We start from the raw sequence: 18,777 nt of genomic DNA, 5'->3' as shown, positions 1-18,777 counted from the left end.
ACTATTTCCAGAGTTCCGTAACGACTGGCATAGTGCGGAAGTCTTAGCGGCTGTGGTCAGTGAAAAACATTTGTTATGCTGATGTCTTGCTTTTTTTCTTTTCGCCCCAGACACGCAATGTCATCCATGGATCGCTGCTGCGCACTATTTTCCATTTTCTTGGCACAAAATCATTTATGCATCAGTTAACTAAGTTTCTGAATAAAGTTTGAAAGTTTGAAAGTTTATTTAACATAATGAACGTATACAATTGCAAAGTACACACTTTTGGGACCCAATCAACTTGTTAAAGGGTCCCTACTGCTGAGTCAGAAGGCCTACATGTGCTCAACAGAAGAACTCTGTGATTCAGACAAACAAGAGAAAGAAGAAAACGAACTGTGTAGTTCATCTAAAATCTCGACGTCACTTGCACTTGAGAAAAAGGGAATAACTGCCTCTTTCTTCTGAGGCTTTGGTGTAATGCGCAGTTCCGAGGTTAGATTTAGCATGTTGTGGTCTGATATGTTGTGGTCTGATAGGGCTTACGGCGTAGCAGGTTGGCGGTAACAAGGGTAACAAAGGAGACGTACAGAGTTGACTGGGAGCAATTTTGCACGCGGGTGGGCTTAGTGACTAACTGAGTCAGATTATGCAAGAGCACCACGTCGAGGAATGATTGACAGGCACTAGTGAAAGCCCCTGGAGAATCGGTTAACCAGTTTGTTGACGGAAAGATGAAATCCTCTGTCAACAAGTTAGCAGAACGGATTTGATTTTAGCGTAAGAATTCATTAAACTTTTCTACGAATGTATTATTGGAGTTCGGGGTGATAAGATCCCCCAACGAATAAATGAAATTCCTCAAGGAAAATTTTGTCTATTATATTTTCTATCCCGTCAATGTTAGGTAACTTGGACGCGCAGATATCCTTTCTATATTATTGTGAAGACACCACCGTGACCATTTCTGTCACTCCGGAAAATATTATAACTACACGGTGTTACTTCACTGTCATGAATATCTGGATGTAGCCACCTTTCCGTCACTACTACAACGAGAGGGTGATGTGCTAAGATAATGCTGTCTAAGCCAGTTAATGTGTTCGCTATATTTGGGGTATTGATGCACCGGAACGTCCTTTTAGGGCAATCATTTATTTATTGTGTTCGTTTTGGCGGCGGCTTTCTTGAACGATCGGGACCCTTTTCATAGAAGTGCTGTCCCATTGAAACATCTCATCATCTATCTTAATTTTATCGCATAGAAGTAAACTTTCCTACCTTCTTTTCTGTCCTCAGCTGCTCTCGCGCAGATGTTTTTTCTAATTGTCCTTGTAGCAGCGGAAAGATCCTCACACACAGAGACTCCCCCTCCCATACATTTGTGACAGTTTGTAAGTATATTCACTTTTTCGCAGTGACTGAACAGTTTCAGAATTATTGGCCGAGATTTGTTTGCTTGTTTGCGCCCTAGCCTATGGATTCTTACTATCGAGGAGACCTATGCGCCCAACTTGTCCTTAAATAAGCTCACCACTGTCTCAGAAAGTTATGCCGAAGTTTCATACACCTTTTCGCTAAACCAAATAAGATACGATTATTGCGGCGGCTTCTACCCTCAAGGTTGACCAGTTTTCTTTCAAGACTTTACACAGAGCTTTGCAAACAGTCAATCCTAGAGCCTAGTTCTTTTAGAGTTGACATAGATTCTTCTACCTGCTTTAACAACTTCGATATTTTTTAGCGTCGCAATATTGTCATGTAGTGCCGCAAGCGTAAATGAGGTGGCGGAGCGCATCGCCCCGCCGTATGCTGGGAGGAGCTTGAACGATGCAAGCACCATGCATGCCCTAGCAGGCCTTCTAAAGCAGTGAGTGCAAAAAACCGTGAACACGCTCCTAGGGCCACCTTTCCTAAAGTTCTTTATCAATTTTCCGTGTTTTTGCTGTCTTCGTAATCACCTCGGAAATGGTTAGCACGTCACCGTGCTGGTCTATCACTGAGATCAACCTATCACTGAGATAAACCCGAAGTTTAACATTCCAATAAGCAAGTTCGACATTGCCTGCGCGAATAAGTCAAAGAGCATGGAGCTGATGGCGTGCACTGTACTCGTAAATTGATGACGAAAGTGCGGCACTCCAGGGTTAGAGGAAAAAGGACAGCCAAATGAAAGATATCTGCGGTCTTCCCGCTCTAACTTTGCAACCTTATTAACAGAACAAACAAAGCACTGAAGCTGCCTGGGTTGAACCATTCTGACTGCTGAATGACGATCTGCATTCTATGAACGCTGGCGACAGCAATTCAAATGTCACCTTGGAATTTGCTTTGATAGCCGGGGTCACATGAGAGCTGACCCAATTGTTCTACCGCCCAACTAAAGTAATGCGAGTGCAGCTTCGTAGACAGTGCCGGCGACAGTAGTCTAGGCCATTCCGATGAACACGTCGCTTGCGTCAGACCTCTGGAAGCTGCAGGCTTGTGGCGAGTAACCGGCGCGCACAATTACTTCATTTCTGGGGAATGGTCGCTGACACGCTTGCAGCCAAGTTTCCTCCAGTTCGTAGCGTAGCCAGCAAAAACGTCTACTTATGACGCCGACAGTGATGGTGCCAATCATTTCTAGTCATCTCTGCGAATGCATATCGCAGCTAAATCCAGCCGTAGTAAACACCGAAAAATCAATGCCAACAAGCGACAAGGGCAACTTACCGCCTCCGAAGCAACCAGCACCCGTACACCCGTGAGCAAAAGTATATGGACCACAGGGTCGCCGAAAAAACTAAATTTCTTCGTAACATGCATAGACTGAAATTGTCGAGTGCACTTGAAAGTTCACAATGCCAAGTTTGGACTGCAGTGCTCAAGTTCAAGTTGTATTCATAGGGATAGGAAGAAATTGGCTTTATCGGGCAATCCCTGGTCCGTATACTTTTGCTCACGGGTGTACATGCGTTGGCCGCGGGTATCCGGAGCAGCACGGCAGCTGCGCGCGTTCAGGATCAGTAGCCAGCATCCAAGCTACAGTAACTGAACTCGAAGTGAACTGCCTTCTCAACGGCTACGCTCTTAGCCGATGACGGTTTCGCTTTGAAAATGACTAACAGAAGCGTCACGTGTCTATAATTCTCGGTAGCGCCACGCTGTCTCTGGCAGCCGGTGACGCTATCACAATTCTGAGGAATAACACGAGGCCAACTGGACCGCTAGCTTGTGGGGATCGCACGCGCATCCCGATGTCTCCGGAGCGGCCACGCGGTTATCACGCGATAATCACGTGCTCGCTCGCGGAGGGTAGAGGGGAGAGGGCGCCGCTCCCGCTGCTCTTCGCGCCTGGCCGCGACGCCGCAGCCAAGGCACCCCGTTCCCTCCTTTTCCTTTCTTGGAACCGGGGAGACTCCCTCTCCGCCGCTCGGGGAGAAGCGCTATTCCCCCGATGCACGGTTGTCTCACGGTGGAAGAGCTTGCGAAAGGCCGCACCTCAAATCAGCCGCTGAGACCGCCGCACGCCGTTCCCCTGTTGCGCCCGGCCTTTGAGTGCGACTCACCGCCCCAGGGCCCGAGCGCGGATCCACTTTGAGTGAGCTGAACTCTTATCAGCCTCTTTTGTGGTTCCCACATTGTGCGGTTTGTTTCACCCCAGACGTGCGGAATGCTCCGCCGCCGAGGTTTTGTGTTGTGTTGTATTTGTATGTGTTGTGGCTGTTGTGGTCTGTTGGTATCCTTGTACTCTAAGGTGAATAAACACCTTAGGTCGAGACTCACCCTGTCCCCACTGGCCTGAACCCGCCGTGGTCGTAACTCACTGCGAACCGCGGGTTAGGGGTCACAGCTCTGACTGCTAGGGCTGCTGCGAAAGTGCTAGGGAGCGACTGCCGCTCCGTCGGCGCTGTGCGATCCAGAGAAGGGTCAGGTGCGCACGCGCAAGCCTGAGTAATACCCCTATATTTGGCGCCCAACGTGGGGCCAGAGGTGTGACAGGTTGAGTCTGTTTGTGTGAGTGACTGCCACTGCACGAACGAACCATGGCAGCATACGGGGCTGGTTTACAGCTGTTGTATACGCTGTCGCAGGTTGCTACCAACAGGCAACACTTCGAAGCGGCGGTAACTGCTACCGCTCAGTCATGCCCTGCGGCGAACATTAGCCCTGGGAATTTGATAAGCTTCGAAGAGGGTAGCGCGACACATGAGGCGCTCTCTCCGGCAGGATGTACCCTTGAAGGCGTGAGGCACATTACGCCGAACCCTTCGCCAGTGTTTGCGGAGAGCATGGAGCCACTGCGGCATACTTGCTCAACGCGTTCTGCTCCTGTGCCAGGCATTACTGGCCAGAGCGAGCCTCAGCAGTCACTGTTGCACGATGCGATGCGCTTGACTGAGAGATTGACAGGTGCCGTGCAGAACACTCTGCTGACTTCTGCCGCCGCTGCTAGACCGAGAGTGAGGGTGGACTTACCCACCTACAGCGGGTATCATGATTCAGTTAGCGTCAGCGAATACCTCGATCGCGTGCTGACTTACCAGCGCGCAACGGGGCTGTCCAACGCGTCGTACCAGTGTCGCTAACTGATCACGCTGCCCACTGGTTCCGGCTTACTGGCTACCGGTCTAGCACGCTGGCTGAGTTCCGAGCGGCATTACGCGAGGAATTCCTGCCCGCAGATTACGAGCGTCGTCTGCGGCGCGAGTTGGAGCTACGTACTCAGCATCCGGACGAATCCTTGCTCGAGTACGTCAGGGCGATGGACGAACTTTATCGTACCGCTGACCCTACTGCTCCGAACTGCGATAAGGTGGAGAGAGTCACGCGACAAGCTCATCCCACCTTCGCAGCGTACCTAAGAGACAGCAAGTTCAGGGATTTGGATGAGCTGGCCTCGGAGGCAAGCGCATACAGGCGGACATACTCGCCTTGCGCTCATACCGACCTCCACCCCCAGCGTCGTGGGCACTTGAGCTGCAATGCGCCTGGAACGGGGACACTTTTCGCACTCGTTCCGGTGGAAGTGGTGCGGTTGCTTTCAGTGACGGACAACTGAGAAACGGTTGGGGCTTATCTGACCGGGCTCTCGATCCGTACACTTATGCCATGCGTGCAGCATGCGCTGCCGATGGCCGAGGTATGCAGAATCGTGGTCGACATGCCGGCTCGATGATGCGAGAGCAGAGCGTGCCTGCAAGGGAGCAGTCGATAGAGAGGAACAACGGTCAAACGGCGCGAGGCACAGGACACCAAGCCCGTCAAAGGCCGGTTCTCCTCTGTTATCGGTGCAACCAGCCGGGGCATTTCGCCCGGGATTGCAGACAGCCTGCGAACCGAGAGCACGCGCTTTCGGGAAACGAGCGGAGCCGCCGGTGAGCAATGCTGCATGGCCGGCGGCGGTTACAGCGGTGCGAAGTGAGACACATGAACTCCTTGCCCCGCTGGCTTGTCGTTTTGGATTACCCAGCGACACGCCAGTCCCGCTCATAGAGGTTACAGTCGCCCAGCGCAGGTTTTTTGCGCTGTTAGACACAGGAGCAAGCGCTTCACTATTTGGCGACGAGGTGTGTGAACATCTCCGTCGGAACGCTATCCGACTGAGAGACAATAATGTGACCTTCCGACTTGCCAGTGGCACGGCACACGCGAGCTGTGCTGCTAGGCTTGTGGTGCGGTGGGAGAAACGGGTGAGGCGACAGCGCCTAGCTCACCTTCCCGGCCTGTCGGTTCCTATAATTCTTGGTAGAGACTGCCTCGCCAAGACGGGCATTGTTATTGACGTCTGCAACGGAGGATATAGGGAGCGAGCATGTGGCACCCTGAAACCTTTCGTTTCATTTCAAAAAGCGTCAGAGACAACTTCGTTCGATGATGCTTCGCGCGCAGACCGACCAAACGATTGCCCGAAAAGGTCCCTCAGAACGGTTGCGGCCGGGTCGAAATGCCGTCCGGCCAACCGCGCTGAGAAAAGAGGCGCGGAGGGGAACTGCTCCCCTCCCGCAAAGCCCATAACCCCCGCTGCGGTGGCAGACTGTGCCGCAGTGAGGGGCGAACGATACCACCGGCTGCTGGATGACTCAAGCAGTTTGTCGGGGGAAGAAAAGGCTCGCCTCTCATCGCTTCTGACTGAATATGATGCCGTATTCACAGAGCGGCCTGGTTGCACTACGCTATACAGGCACAAAATTGAGACAGGCGATGCCTCTCCGTGGAAGTGTAATCCTCGGCCGGTGAGTTTGGCTAAGAGGAAAGCACTAGACAGCGCTCTGGACGAACTGCTCGATACAGGCGTTGTTGAAAGATCGGAAAGCTCATGGGGTTTCCCTGTGGTGTTGGTTCCTAAAAAGGATGGGACGCCCCGCCTTTGTGTTGACTATCGCCGCCTGAAGGAGGTGACACGCAAGGACGCATATCCGCTTCCTAGCATTCCCTCGATCGTATCCAACGTTGGCGGAGCGAAGTACTTCACTACGCTCGATGCAAGCAGAGGATACTTTCAGGTGGAGGTAGATCCCCGTGACCGAGAGAAGACTGCCTTCACTTGTCACAGGGGACTTTTCCAGTTTACCCGTATGCCATTCGGACTTGTCGGTGCGCCTGCGACTTACCAGCGCCTGATGGACCGTGTCTTGGGTGACGCAAGGTGGCACCACGCTCTTGCTTACCTGGACGATGTTGTGGTATACTCGCGTACCTTTGATGGGCACTTACGCCATCTCAGGGACGTGTTGGAGCGTCTGAGGTCTGCGGGGATAACGCTAAACCCGACCAAGACCGAGATCGCAGCAACCCGAGTAACGCTACTGGGGTTTAAACTTGATAACGGACGCCTTCTACCGTGTGATGACAAGGTTCAGGCATTATTGAACTACCTGTCACAGGAAGACATAGGCGGACTGAGACGCTTTTTGGGGCTGGCGAACTTCTATCGACAGTTCATCCCAAACTGCGCTGCACTGGAAGCCCCCTTGACAATGCTGTTGAGGAAAGGTGAGCAGTGGAGGTGGGGTCCCGAGCAAGAGGAGGCACTGCGCAACCTCGTAAACGCGCTCGTGGAAACCACCGAGTTAAGGCTACCAGATTTGAACAAAGAATTTGTCATTCATACGGACACCAGCGACCTTGGCCTAGGAGCGGTTTTGCTCCAACAGCACGAAGGTAGCTTGCGCCCGGTAGCTTTTGCCAGCCGCTCTTTGACTCCCGCAGAGAAAAATTACTCCGTGACAGAAAAAGAATGTCTGGCGATCATTTTCGCTCTCAAAAAGTTTGACTACTATATTGATGGAGTCCCATTCATAATTGAGACCGATCATATGGCACTAACTTGGCTTAGGCGCCTAGGAGAGCCGAGCGGCCGGCTCGCGCGATGGGCACTTCTCCTGCAGCGATACGATTTTACCGTTCGCTACAGGAGAGGAAAGAACAACGTTGTGGCGGACGCACTTTCGCGTGCGCCCGTTGACTGTGAGAAGAGTGATATTACTACTCAACTCACCTCGCCCGAAACTGAGCTTGAGAGCGGACTAACCGCTGCGACGATTGAGGGCGTCAGGAGGGGTAACATTAATACCCATCGTGACTCCTCAGTGACTCAGCCTAAGAGCAGAGTAACTGCTACAATGCTCGACGGCGCTGGTCTCGAAGGAAGGGAGGATGAACCCCCTTCTCAGGACGAAAGCGTGAACCACTTGGACTGCGTCAGTTCAGTGGGGAGCGTGTTCGGCAGAAAGGAGCTGTTAGAGGCACAGCGGGAGGATCCGTTTTGTAAGAAAGTGTTTGAGGGGCTCCGGGAGCCCGGCGGCGCGGCCGCGGCGCACATGGACACAGCTGGTATTGCTGTGGGTGCGCGGCGCTCCGAAACAGCTGGTAATGCTGTGAGTGCGTTGGATTCCTACCTGCTAGACTCTGACGGCGTCCTGCTGAGATACATTCCCGCGGAGAAGGATACACACGAATCCTTCAAAGCGGTGATTCCACGCACGCTGAGAGGAGCACTTTTACGCTACTTTCACGATACGTGCATCGCCGGGCATGCAAGTGGCCCTAAGACTTATCTGAGGTTGTGCCGCTTTGCTACCTGGCCTGGAATGAAGCGGGATGTGATGCGCTACGCCCGCTCTTGCAACGTGTGCCAACGCGTGAAGCCGCGTGGTGGACGCCCACCCGGACTCATGCAGCCGATCAATAGCCGAACACCGTGGCAAATTGCGGCATGTGACGTCATGGGGCCTTACCCCAGGACACCGAACGGGAACCGATTCCTTCTCGTAGTCACAGACCATTTCAGCAAGTGGGTGGAACTGTTCCCCCTACGGAAGCTGACGGCACGCGTAATCATGGGAAAGCTGATCGAGGTGTTTACACGATTCGGCTATCCTGAGCAGCTGATAACGGACAATGCGTCCTACTTCATTGCCAAACTCTTCGTGGACTCTTGTGCAGCTCTCGGCATTAAGCACAGGAGAACAACCACGTACCATGCCCAGGCGAATCCCACTGAGCGTGTGAACCGCAACATCAAGCACATGCTAGTTGCATTTGCGGGGACGCACAATGAGTGGGACGCTTGTCTTCCTGAAATTTGATTTGCGATCAGGTCGACAGTGAATCGATCGACTGGGTATGCACCCGCCACCCTCAACCTTGGGAGGGAGCTGTTGAATCCGGTAGAACTTACTCTACAGAAACGATGCAGCACGGAACTGGTTGTTTCGTCGGCACGCGCCGATTATGCGACTGGGCTGCGCGCGAAGGTAACGGAGGCTTTACGAAAAGCGCGACGGAACCTGAGCACTGCACGTGCCGAGCAGAAAGCGCAGTACGACCGCTCTCATCGGGAAGTTCACTACAAAGTGGGCGACCCGGTGTTGAGACGGAATCACGTCCTGAGCGACGCCAGTAAGAAATTCTCAGCTTCTCTGGCGCCGAAATGGGCAGGACCGTACCGGGTGCGAGAGACTGTCTCTTCGCTCGTGTACAGGCTGGCGGACTTGAAGCTAAGACCGATCAGCCGACCGGTGCATGTCTGCGATCTCAAACCCTACTATGACAGAGGGAACGAGTGGCCCGAGGAGAATGCTCTCCCGCGCCCGCAGGCAGCGGCATCGGGTGGCACGGCTCGACGTTCGAGCCCGGTGCGGCATTATAACTTGCGATCTCGGCAGAACTAACTCTGTCCGGTTCGCGGAGGCTATTTTATTGTGCGCGATATCGGACGGAATGCTCCTCCGATGTCTAGCATGCAGGCTTCCAGAGCGAGCACGTGCTTTCTCTTTGGAAGAAGCGAGAGGGGCTAACAGAATTGTCGCAGCAGCAGACCGCCCGTCGGGAGCCGTGAAACAACCACCAAGCAAAAAGGAAAGACCATCTCCACTGCCGGTGGGGACGAGCAGGCCGCAAGCAGTCAGCAGCGCAGTGCAGGCAACAGGCGGCGAGAAAACATCCTCCGGCGGCTAACAGTGAGGCGAGAGGTGCAGCGGGTGACTTCCGGTCCGGAATGGTCGCAGCGGCGCAGAATTCGCCGAACCGCACCGCACAGCTCCGCGACCGAGTTTCGAGCCCCGCAACCAAGCATCCAGCCTCAAGGCCGAGCGAAAGACTTTGCCCGCAAGGACAGAGTGGACCCCTGCTGCGCAGCGAGGTGCAAGCCATCGTGAGGGGTGGGTCGGCGCGCCTTTGCCGATCTTGCGTGCCGAAACCCGCGAGGGTGCGCCAATTCCAGAGGACAACGAACCCCGGGAACACCAAAAGACAGCTGTCCTGCGCCATCTCGAGGCTGGTTCGGGGATCGCGTCAGCGTAATCGAGGCAGCCAAGAAAAATCCAGGGACCCTTTCCCCACCACGGACCCGGCACGTCCGACTGGGCAGGTGACGCCGCCGAGACGCAAGGTGACCCGGACCCAGCGGCCTTCTTGCCTCCTGCTGCGTCCCGTTACTGCCAAGCTGCTCCGTGGCATCGTTCAATGTTCCGGCCTGGCTCGCGACCACCTACACGGCGACAACGACGGTCTGCAGCTAGCGCTGCTCCCTCACCAACATGGACTCAAACCGTGTTGCTGTCGGAGTAGCATGTCCCTCTCGCAGGAAAGCCTCAGGTGACGGCGGCCTCTTAGCGGCTAAAGGGTTATTTTAAGGAGGGGGGGATGTGGGGATCGCACGCGCATCCCGATATCTCCGGAGCGGCCACGCGGTTATCACGCGATAATCACGTGCTCGCTCGCGGAGGGCAGCGGGGAGAGGGCACCTTCGCCGCTCCCGCTGCTCTTCGCGCCTGGCCGCGACGCTGCAGCCAAGGCACCCCATTCCCTCCTTTCCCTTTCTTGGAACCGGGGAGACTCCTCTCCGCCGCTCGGGGAGAAGCGCTATTCCCCCGATGCATCTTTGTCTCACGGCGGAAGAGCTTGCGAGAGGCCGCATCTCAAATCAGCCGCTGAGACCGCCGCACGCCGTCCCCCTCTTGCGCCCGGCCTTTGTGTGCGACTCACCGCCCCAGGGCCCGAGCGCGGATCCACTTTGGGGTGAGCTGAACTCTTATCAGCCTCTTTTGTGGTTCCCACATTGTGCGGTTTGTTTCACCCCAGACGTGCGGAATGCTCCGCCGCTGTGGTTTTGTTTTGTGTTGTATTTGTGTGTGTTGTGGCTGTTGTGGTCTGTTGGAATATTTGTACTCTAAGGTGAATAAACACCTTAGGTCGAGACTCACCCTGTCCTCACTGGCCTGAACCCGCCGTGGTCGCAACTCACTGCGAACCGCGGGTTAGGGGTCACAGCTCTGACTGCTAGGGCTGCTGCGAAAGTGCTAGGGAGCGACTGCCGCTCCGCCGGCGCTGTGCGATCCAGAGAAGGGTCAGGTGCGCACGCGCGAGCCTGAGTAATACCCCTATAAGCTTTGAGTACCGTTACAAGATTCTACCCATGATTTCGACGGCTGACGGGAGCGCTCACCGCTATCACTGTGCCACTTGTTTTGCTGGGCTCGAATTCGCCCAATAAACAGTTCGTTTCCTGACTTGATTTGCGCCACTTTGGTTGTTCCGCATCACTACAGCATGACAATATATTCCCATGATGCTATTCTCAGGTGTTGGCACTGCACGTAGAGCTGTCCTACACGTACGGGGTGAGCGGTCTGCTGCGCATTCGGCCAAGCCTCGCACGCTCTCTCTCGGTGGAGATGGACGGCGTAGCCTTGACGGCTTCGCTGAAAAGACAGAGGGATCCTTTGTGAGTCATCAACCTTTTGTACATCTGGTTGGTGCTATTGCCACGAACCGGGGTTCGGCGATCTCACGTAAAAATTCGGCGCTTAAGGGAAATAAAGCTCAATTCGCACGTCACGCGTAATCATAGGCAAAAACAAACTGGCACAAAATGGTGGCGCTTCACCATATTTCGCACTTTTAAATCAAAGATAAGTACATGGAGTTTTCACTGAGACTGAACTGTCCAAGGAACTAGAGCTGTTGCATCTACACAGACGCCCAATTCAGTCGTCTCGGCGCACAATCTTGCATGCTCACTAAAAATGTGCGTCTCTCTGCCATTGCAAGTCAAGACATAACGTAAGAGATTCTAAGAGATTCCAACTATATGGAGCAAATGGTTCCGAAGTCACTGGGATACGTTTGTCGTAACTTGCCTAACTTCCGCTCTAACATTCGGAAATTAACATTCTTAACATTTGCCCACCGGCAGGTCAAGTCTGCGTGCCTGATATCGTCTTCTCATCATAAGTACTTAATCACAATTGCGGGTGTCAGCCGAAAATTGAGCTAGTCGATTCATTTGCTGTTATTACAATCATCATTGAACGGAATATCTTGTAGGCCTAGTTGTTTCATTTTCAAGGATGGAAGTTCACTAAGGTTGAGGATTGGGGGAGCTGGTATTGCATTCTAAAACTGGTGCAGCGCAACATACAAAGGAAGAAACAAGCCGAGCCGAACAGATAAAGGAGCAGAGCGCTGACTTCCAAGAAACAAGCCGAGCCGGCCATATGTTCCTTTATCTGGCCGGCTCGGTTTGTTCCTTCCATTTTATGTTGTGCTATGCCAATTTTAGTAAGGATGGGAGCTTACTGCGCACACAGAAACACACGCACAAACGCGGTCCTGAACGAATTATGCCGAGGCTTTTGTTAAGCTGCGTTCCTTACTACTAGCGAGTACGACGGACGATTTCAACACATGATGGTATCAGAGGCAGTATGCGCATACGTACGTAGCACACTTCGAATCCATTCTATCATGCAGCAAGCGTGTACTTTCGTATTACCATGCATCCGCAGGTTTCAAGCGCTCAAATCTTCCTTCCTAACTCGGAAGGCTGCTCAGCGGTTCCATTTGACATTAATGGTCTTTCGCACTCACAAAACAAATTAAATAATGGGGCCTTACGAACCAAAACCACTTTCTGGTTATGATGCACGCCGTAGTGGAGGACTCCGGAAGTTTCGCCCACCTGGGGTTCTTAACGTGCACCTAAATCTAAGCATACGGGTGTTTTCGCAATTCACCCCCATCGATTTGCGGCCGCCATGGCCGGGATTCGATCCCGCGACCTCGTGCTCAGCAGCCCAACACCATAGCCACAGAGCAACCATGGCATGTCACAACCCATAAGAAGTGCATATATCTCCTCGAATTTATTTTTATTGTGCATCCAACCTGACCCCAAATACGTGTCATCTGTCTGGCATCCGCATCACCTGCAAATTATCTCCCGGCATGAACCGCGCCGCCAGATTCACCGCACCAGACCAATCAGGGCAACCCGGCCTTACACAAATAAACGGCACGCTCTGCTTTCCATCACATGCGTCACGTCAGCTCATATGTCGTGCGCGCCTTCTTAATCCCTGCTACTGGCACCCGCTTTCAAGGCATGCCTTGTTAAAACCGCGCTTGCGTACTTCCGCTCGCCTGAGTCATCACCTACTCTTAATGCGCATCCGCAGTAGATCGTCCTATACGAAAAAATCATTCTTTCCACATGCAATAGCTCTATAGAATTCCCTCCCTTATAACATGGTCACATGCACCGTCAATACTCATGTCGTGGTAAGCTGAAGGGTTACTGCAGATATCCGGCATGTGTTCTATTTGTTGTAGATTATTCAGTGTATCCTTGAAACCCTACACTCTAAAAACAAAGAGAGTTCCGGGAACTCTCTTTGAGGGAGTATCTGGTTCGTACATATTTAACTTCTTTTTCGAGAGTATATCGACGCCCTCTGAGCGAGCACAATAACTTCCATCGACAGATTTTTATTGCTCCACCGCAAGGGAATGCTAGACTCTTCCGCAGAGCGCTAGTATTCTGCCCAGAACGGTAATAGTATCCCCCAGACTAAGTGCTTCAATTCCTCCAAACCGAGTGTTTCTACTCCCACAAACAACCCGCGTGTACTCCTCCTAACATAGAAGTTGTACTCCTTCAGAACAGAATACTCTTCCCAGTAGTATGCAACGACTCAGGATGTATAGCCATGGTCACGTTACAAAGAATTTGCAATACTGATTCCTTCATAAGCAGCTCCTGCACCTGTGCTTGGTGGACGGGCTGTAAGCTGTGGTCACCGAGTTGCTCCAATGAAACATTTTTTTTCTCTTAAATGGTGAAAATCTTTAGTGATCAGGCACAAGACCAAGTGAATAATAATTTGAGAAATATGCTGACCCATAAAATCATATTACAGCATTAACATGTCTACGAACCTTAGAACACGTCTTGTAATAAAACGTAAGTTGATTCTCTAAAGTATCTTCAGTATTGCAGTGTAGAAATATTCTTAATTTTCAAGTGGCTCACGTTTTCAAAAAATATTATACAATGAAAAGTTAAAGATAGACAAACGTGCGCAAAGTCACACAGTATTGACACGACGATTACTGGCCAGCAAATGCATTTCTAGTACAAAACGCCTGCGCTAATATGGTAGAGGTTACCAGATTTGCTCTTAAGCAAGGGGCTGGTAACGTAGATGAACTGTGCAAGAAACCTTTTTTTTTGTGCCATATGCTAAGACAACAGTTCGTTCGAAAACGTCCTGTACAACGTACGGATGTTCCTGACTGAGAGCACAGTGCGTTTAGAAATGTGTCATACATTCCCATGCGACGCCACCAGGTCTAGCTTTGGTTATAAATAGTTCACACATAGTTATTCATGTATGGCCTGCACCTCATTGTATCTAAGCGTGTCTTGTCGTCGTTCTGCAACAATATATATCCTGCCCGGTCTCAAAGCGGTATAGAGGCGTATCATATTTCTCATTCGGTTGACCTCTTCCCGAAAGTGGTTTCCTTGTACTATTGGTATTGAACCGTCGCACTTCCTCACAAATAAATAAAATTAAATTTACAGTATTATCGAGTATGTAGCAAACGAGTATAAAACTGCAAGAAAAACTGCCATAAAAGCTGGCTCATAAAATTCTTGTCATATATCGTAGCTCTTGATTGCGCATTATGGTATGAACGCCATACTTCTTAGGAGCAGCTTACATAACTACATTATCAATTATTGTGACTGGTTGAAAACTCTATCTAACAAGAATATAGCATGGCTTCAGATGTGAACTAAATATCAGATGTGATGAAAATGACTCATAAAAGGCAACATAAGCTTAAGTACAGGCCTGGCAGGTCACGATAAATTAGGAAAGACACCATCCTGCTTTACATATCCCTTCCATGCGCGTGAGTTTTGCATGCGGCTATGCCTATATTTCCGCAATGAGGCAACTACCAGAAAACAAACCTCTTTTCCTACTGATGTGGTTAAAGTGCACTAAAGTAAAAAAAAATCGCCCTTTACAGAACCGTTTTCGTCTCAAAACAAGTATACATTTGTCTGGGAAGACCAATACAGTGCTTCACTTTGGACTCTATCTTAAGCCCAGAGATTTACTATGCGCCCAAGTGCTTTAATTTTATTCTGCCTTATAAAAATTATGCCTGCAGAAGCCATCAATCTAAAGGGCTTTTGTTTGATTAACACTACATGTTCACACACGCCAATTGGTGAATAAGTGTTCCACGCAAATGCTCTCAGTTCTTTGCATTGAACACATCCCTGCTTCCACTAGCATATTTGGCTGTCAAGCAGATTGAGTCACCCTAATGAAAATCTCAAATGCCTGCCACAACCACAGGAGGAGGAACCGCAGTCTTACATATGCCGAATTAATTTTTTATTTGCAAGCGACTCGGTCGCTTCTAATTAAGATGTAAGGTGCGCATCATGGTGCACACAGTTAAAGGCCTTGCTGCTTGCTCCCGCTTCGGGAGCCGCGAGTGGTTCCAATGAACTGGTTCCGTGAGGATGTATGTATACGATAATGACTTACACCTGGGGTAGTCTGTCGTCAATGTTTCTCCTTTCTGGAACCCAGGAGGAAGCAATACCTCTAAAATTAGGTGTAAAAATAGACAAGAGGGAAGACATGAAAATCTGTCTGCTTTATGTCAGTACTTAAAACAGAATGACAGTGATTTGTATTTTCAACCTTCCATTTACATGCTGTTAAATTATGGCAGCAACTAACCAAGCGTGAGTTGTTGCTTTTTATAGTCACCATTTTTATAGTTTAAAATTATAGTTATTATAGGCACCAAGCTCATTACAAGTAGGTATTATGTCGTTAAGCAAATCTGCAGTGTTATTTTACCACTATTCTTTTGTGACATGGATATGCCTGTTGAGAGGCAAGACAAAAAGCGTTCACTTCTCCCCAAACAGATCAGCCTTCTTTAAAATACATTTCTAACTTTTTTATTGCACTTGCTCCTAGGTATTTGTCTCCGGAGGGCATACCTAGTCTTGACTTTCCCATCAGAGACATTACAAAACATACTATGTCAAGATGACTGCCGTGATCAACTGAGAAGTATCACCTTGGTGTGACATACTGTTCTGAAATGTTTGGTGATGTTTAGTCAAACGGTACGCCCATTATACCCGCATTCTAGTTTTTTCGTTCAACTTGCATGACCATATATTTTGATTCTTCGGAGTGCGCTCTTCTGCACCATGTCGAAGGGTGCTGCACTGGCTCTTTCACGCCCTTATGCCCTTGCAGCTGCCTTCTTGGATTATACAAAGCGAATGCATGAAAAATATCGTGCGCAGACATTGACACGAGAACATGGTGTTAACATCAGGACAGTGAAGAAATAAGTTCACTGCACTAAAAGAAAGTCTTAGCTCTTGGTCCTCCTGCTGAAATGCATGCGAAACATCCAAGTGACCGTAACAGTCAACTGTTAAACTAACTTCAATTTTTAGGTTTAAAGAAAAAAGAAACAGCCGACAGTTCATCCTCATTCAGCACCAATGTTACAAAGCTCGTACTAAATAGAATATTGATTATTGTCAGACGTAAAAAGTCTATTCTTAGTCTGGTGTGTCAGAGACACCACTTGTTACACATTCTAGGCACGTGCCCAGTGTGCCACCCGCACCCTCTCTGGTTGTGCCACGGCTCAAGCCATAATTTGATGATCATATCTGCAAACATTATGCTCCGTGGGGATGAAAATATGGTCCTTTAGTTCAATGGATATTACTGGCTGTGCCTACAAGAATTGGCAACAAGGGTTGTTATGGCAAGCTTATCCACATTTCAAGACTAACAAGAAACAGTTCACTGCGGACTCCATCTAAGCTTGCTAAAATCCATGAACTTACTTTCATTTATAAGGTACGCAGTGGAGTTCATTTTTGACAGACTCGAATAATGCTGCAGTTTGAAATCTAGGATTTTACATTGTTGAAGGCATACAAAAGTTGTCGTGAGAGCACAGTAATTCGTTTAAGAGACCAACTCTGTTTTTGTTTGACAGGCGAATGGTAACACAATTATTACAGGTGTCACATGGCGAACTTTTCATCGCTATCAAGCCCGATTCAGATCAAACTTGTCGGTCGTGATTGGCTCCTTCACGCAGAATGCGCGATGAGCCAATCGCAGTCGAGAGTTTCGATCCGGATCGGCCCCGACCGCGACCACAAGTGTACGTGTGACACCGGTATAAGCCAACGTTTTACTTTGATACTTTATTTCCCCACTAAGTACATTAAAGGGATAAACACATTTCGATCTGCCATGCAATAGCAAAATGCACACTTGTAACTCCCAGAGGAAGGAAGGGGGTTAACTGAGGGGCCCGATTTTTATTAGTCATATCATAAGAAGCCAACAAACACTAACACCAAGGACAACATAGGGGAAATTACTTGTGCTTAATGAATGAAATAAAGAAACGATAAACTAATGGAAATTAAAGTGGATGAAAAAACAACTTGCCGCAGGTGGGAACCGAACCCACAACCTTCGCATTTCGCGTGCGAGGCTCTACCAATTGAGCTACCGCGGCGCCGTTTTCCCATCCACTTTCTTGGGTATTTGTGTGTCCTAGTAGAACCCTGGGAGTGTTAGCCAGTGCCACCACTCGCAGACCTTGGCGGTGGACGTGGAACGTCTTTTTTGCCGCAGGCGTCATGAGAACGTGATCTTTTTTTAGGGTGAAGGCAACTGGTCAATAAACCCACATATGCTACCTGAAGGCATCAATGTTGCCGGATTCGAGACCCTCGTTATGTAATAACGAGAAGAAAGGGGGGTTAACCGAGGGGCCCGATTTTTACTAGTCATATCATAAGAAGCCAACAAACACTAGCACCAAGGACAACATAGGGGAAATTACTTGTGCTTAATAAATGAAATAAAGAAACGATAAACTAATGGAAATTAAAGTGGATGAAAAAACAACTTGCCGCAGGTGGGAACCGAACCCACAACCTTCGCATTTTCGTGTGCGATGCTCTACCAATTGAGCTACCGCGGCGCCATTTTCCCATCCACTTTCTTGGGTATTTATGTGTCCTAGTAGAACCCTGGGAGTGTTAGCCAGTGCCACCACTCGCAGACCTTGGCGGTGGACGTGGAACGTCTTTTTTGCCGCAGGCGTCACGAGAACCTGATCTTTTTTAGGGTGAAGGCAACTGGTCAATAAACCCACATATGCTACCTGAAGGCATCAATGTTGCCGGATTCGAGACCCTCGTTATGTAATAACGACAAGAAAGGGGGTTAACCGAGGGGCCCGATTTTTATTAGTCATATCATAAGAAGCTAACAAACACTAACACCAAGGACAACATAGGGGAAATTACTTGTGCTTAATAAATGAAATAAAGAAACTATAAACGAATGGAAATTAAAGTGGATGAAAAAACAACTTGCCGCACGTGGGAACCGAACCCACAACCTTCGCATTTCGCGTGCGATGCTCTACCAATTGAGCTACCGCGGCGCCGTTTTCCCATCCACTTTCTTGGGTATTTATGTGTCCTAGTAGAACCCTGGGAGTGTTAGCCAGTGCCACCACTCGCAGACATTGGCGGTGGACGTGGAACGTCTTTTTTGCCGCAGGCGTCACGAGAACCTGATCTTTTTTAGGGTGAAGGCAACTGGTCAATAAACCCACATATGCTACCTGAAGGCATCAATGTTGCCGGATTCGAGACCCTCGTTATGTAATAACGAGAAGAAAGGGCGTTAACCGAGGGGCCCGATTTTTACTAGTCATATCATACGAAGCCAACAAACACTAACACCAAGGACAACATAGGGGAAATTACTTGTGCTTAATAAATGAAATAAAGAAACGATAAACTAATGGAAATTAAAGTGGTTGAAAAAACAACTTGCCGCAAGTGAACACTTCCATGACGAACAACACTCCGAGAATGTCAGCGTCAAAGCAACCCGAACGATTTTGTGGAAGTTGCGTGGTGCCGCA

At 49.9% G+C, this 18,777-nt stretch overlaps 2 protein-coding genes across 7 annotated transcripts in view; one reads left to right on the top strand and one right to left on the bottom strand.

The window, feature by feature from the left end:
* The window catches only part of LOC135905220 (uncharacterized), a 149,127-nt gene that overhangs the window by 35,157 nt on the left and 95,193 nt on the right, over positions 1–18,777 (top strand). For all 6 annotated transcript variants that reach the window (XM_065436234.2, XM_065436235.2, XM_065436237.2 and 3 more), the window contains exon 4: positions 11,052–11,194. In XM_065436234.2, coding sequence (XP_065292306.1) covers positions 11,052–11,194 — 143 coding nt within the window. The remainder of the gene's footprint in view (positions 1–11,051; positions 11,195–18,777) is intronic.
* The window catches only part of LOC135905217 (uncharacterized), a 234,920-nt gene that overhangs the window by 172,812 nt on the left and 43,331 nt on the right, over positions 1–18,777 (bottom strand). The gene's annotated exons all lie outside the window — the stretch shown is intronic.

The sequence above is a fragment of the Dermacentor albipictus genome, chromosome 3 (genome assembly GCF_038994185.2).
Source record: "Dermacentor albipictus isolate Rhodes 1998 colony chromosome 3, USDA_Dalb.pri_finalv2, whole genome shotgun sequence".
Taxonomy (NCBI): domain Eukaryota; kingdom Metazoa; phylum Arthropoda; class Arachnida; order Ixodida; family Ixodidae; genus Dermacentor; species Dermacentor albipictus.
This window is presented reverse-complemented; position numbering and strand designations above follow the sequence as displayed.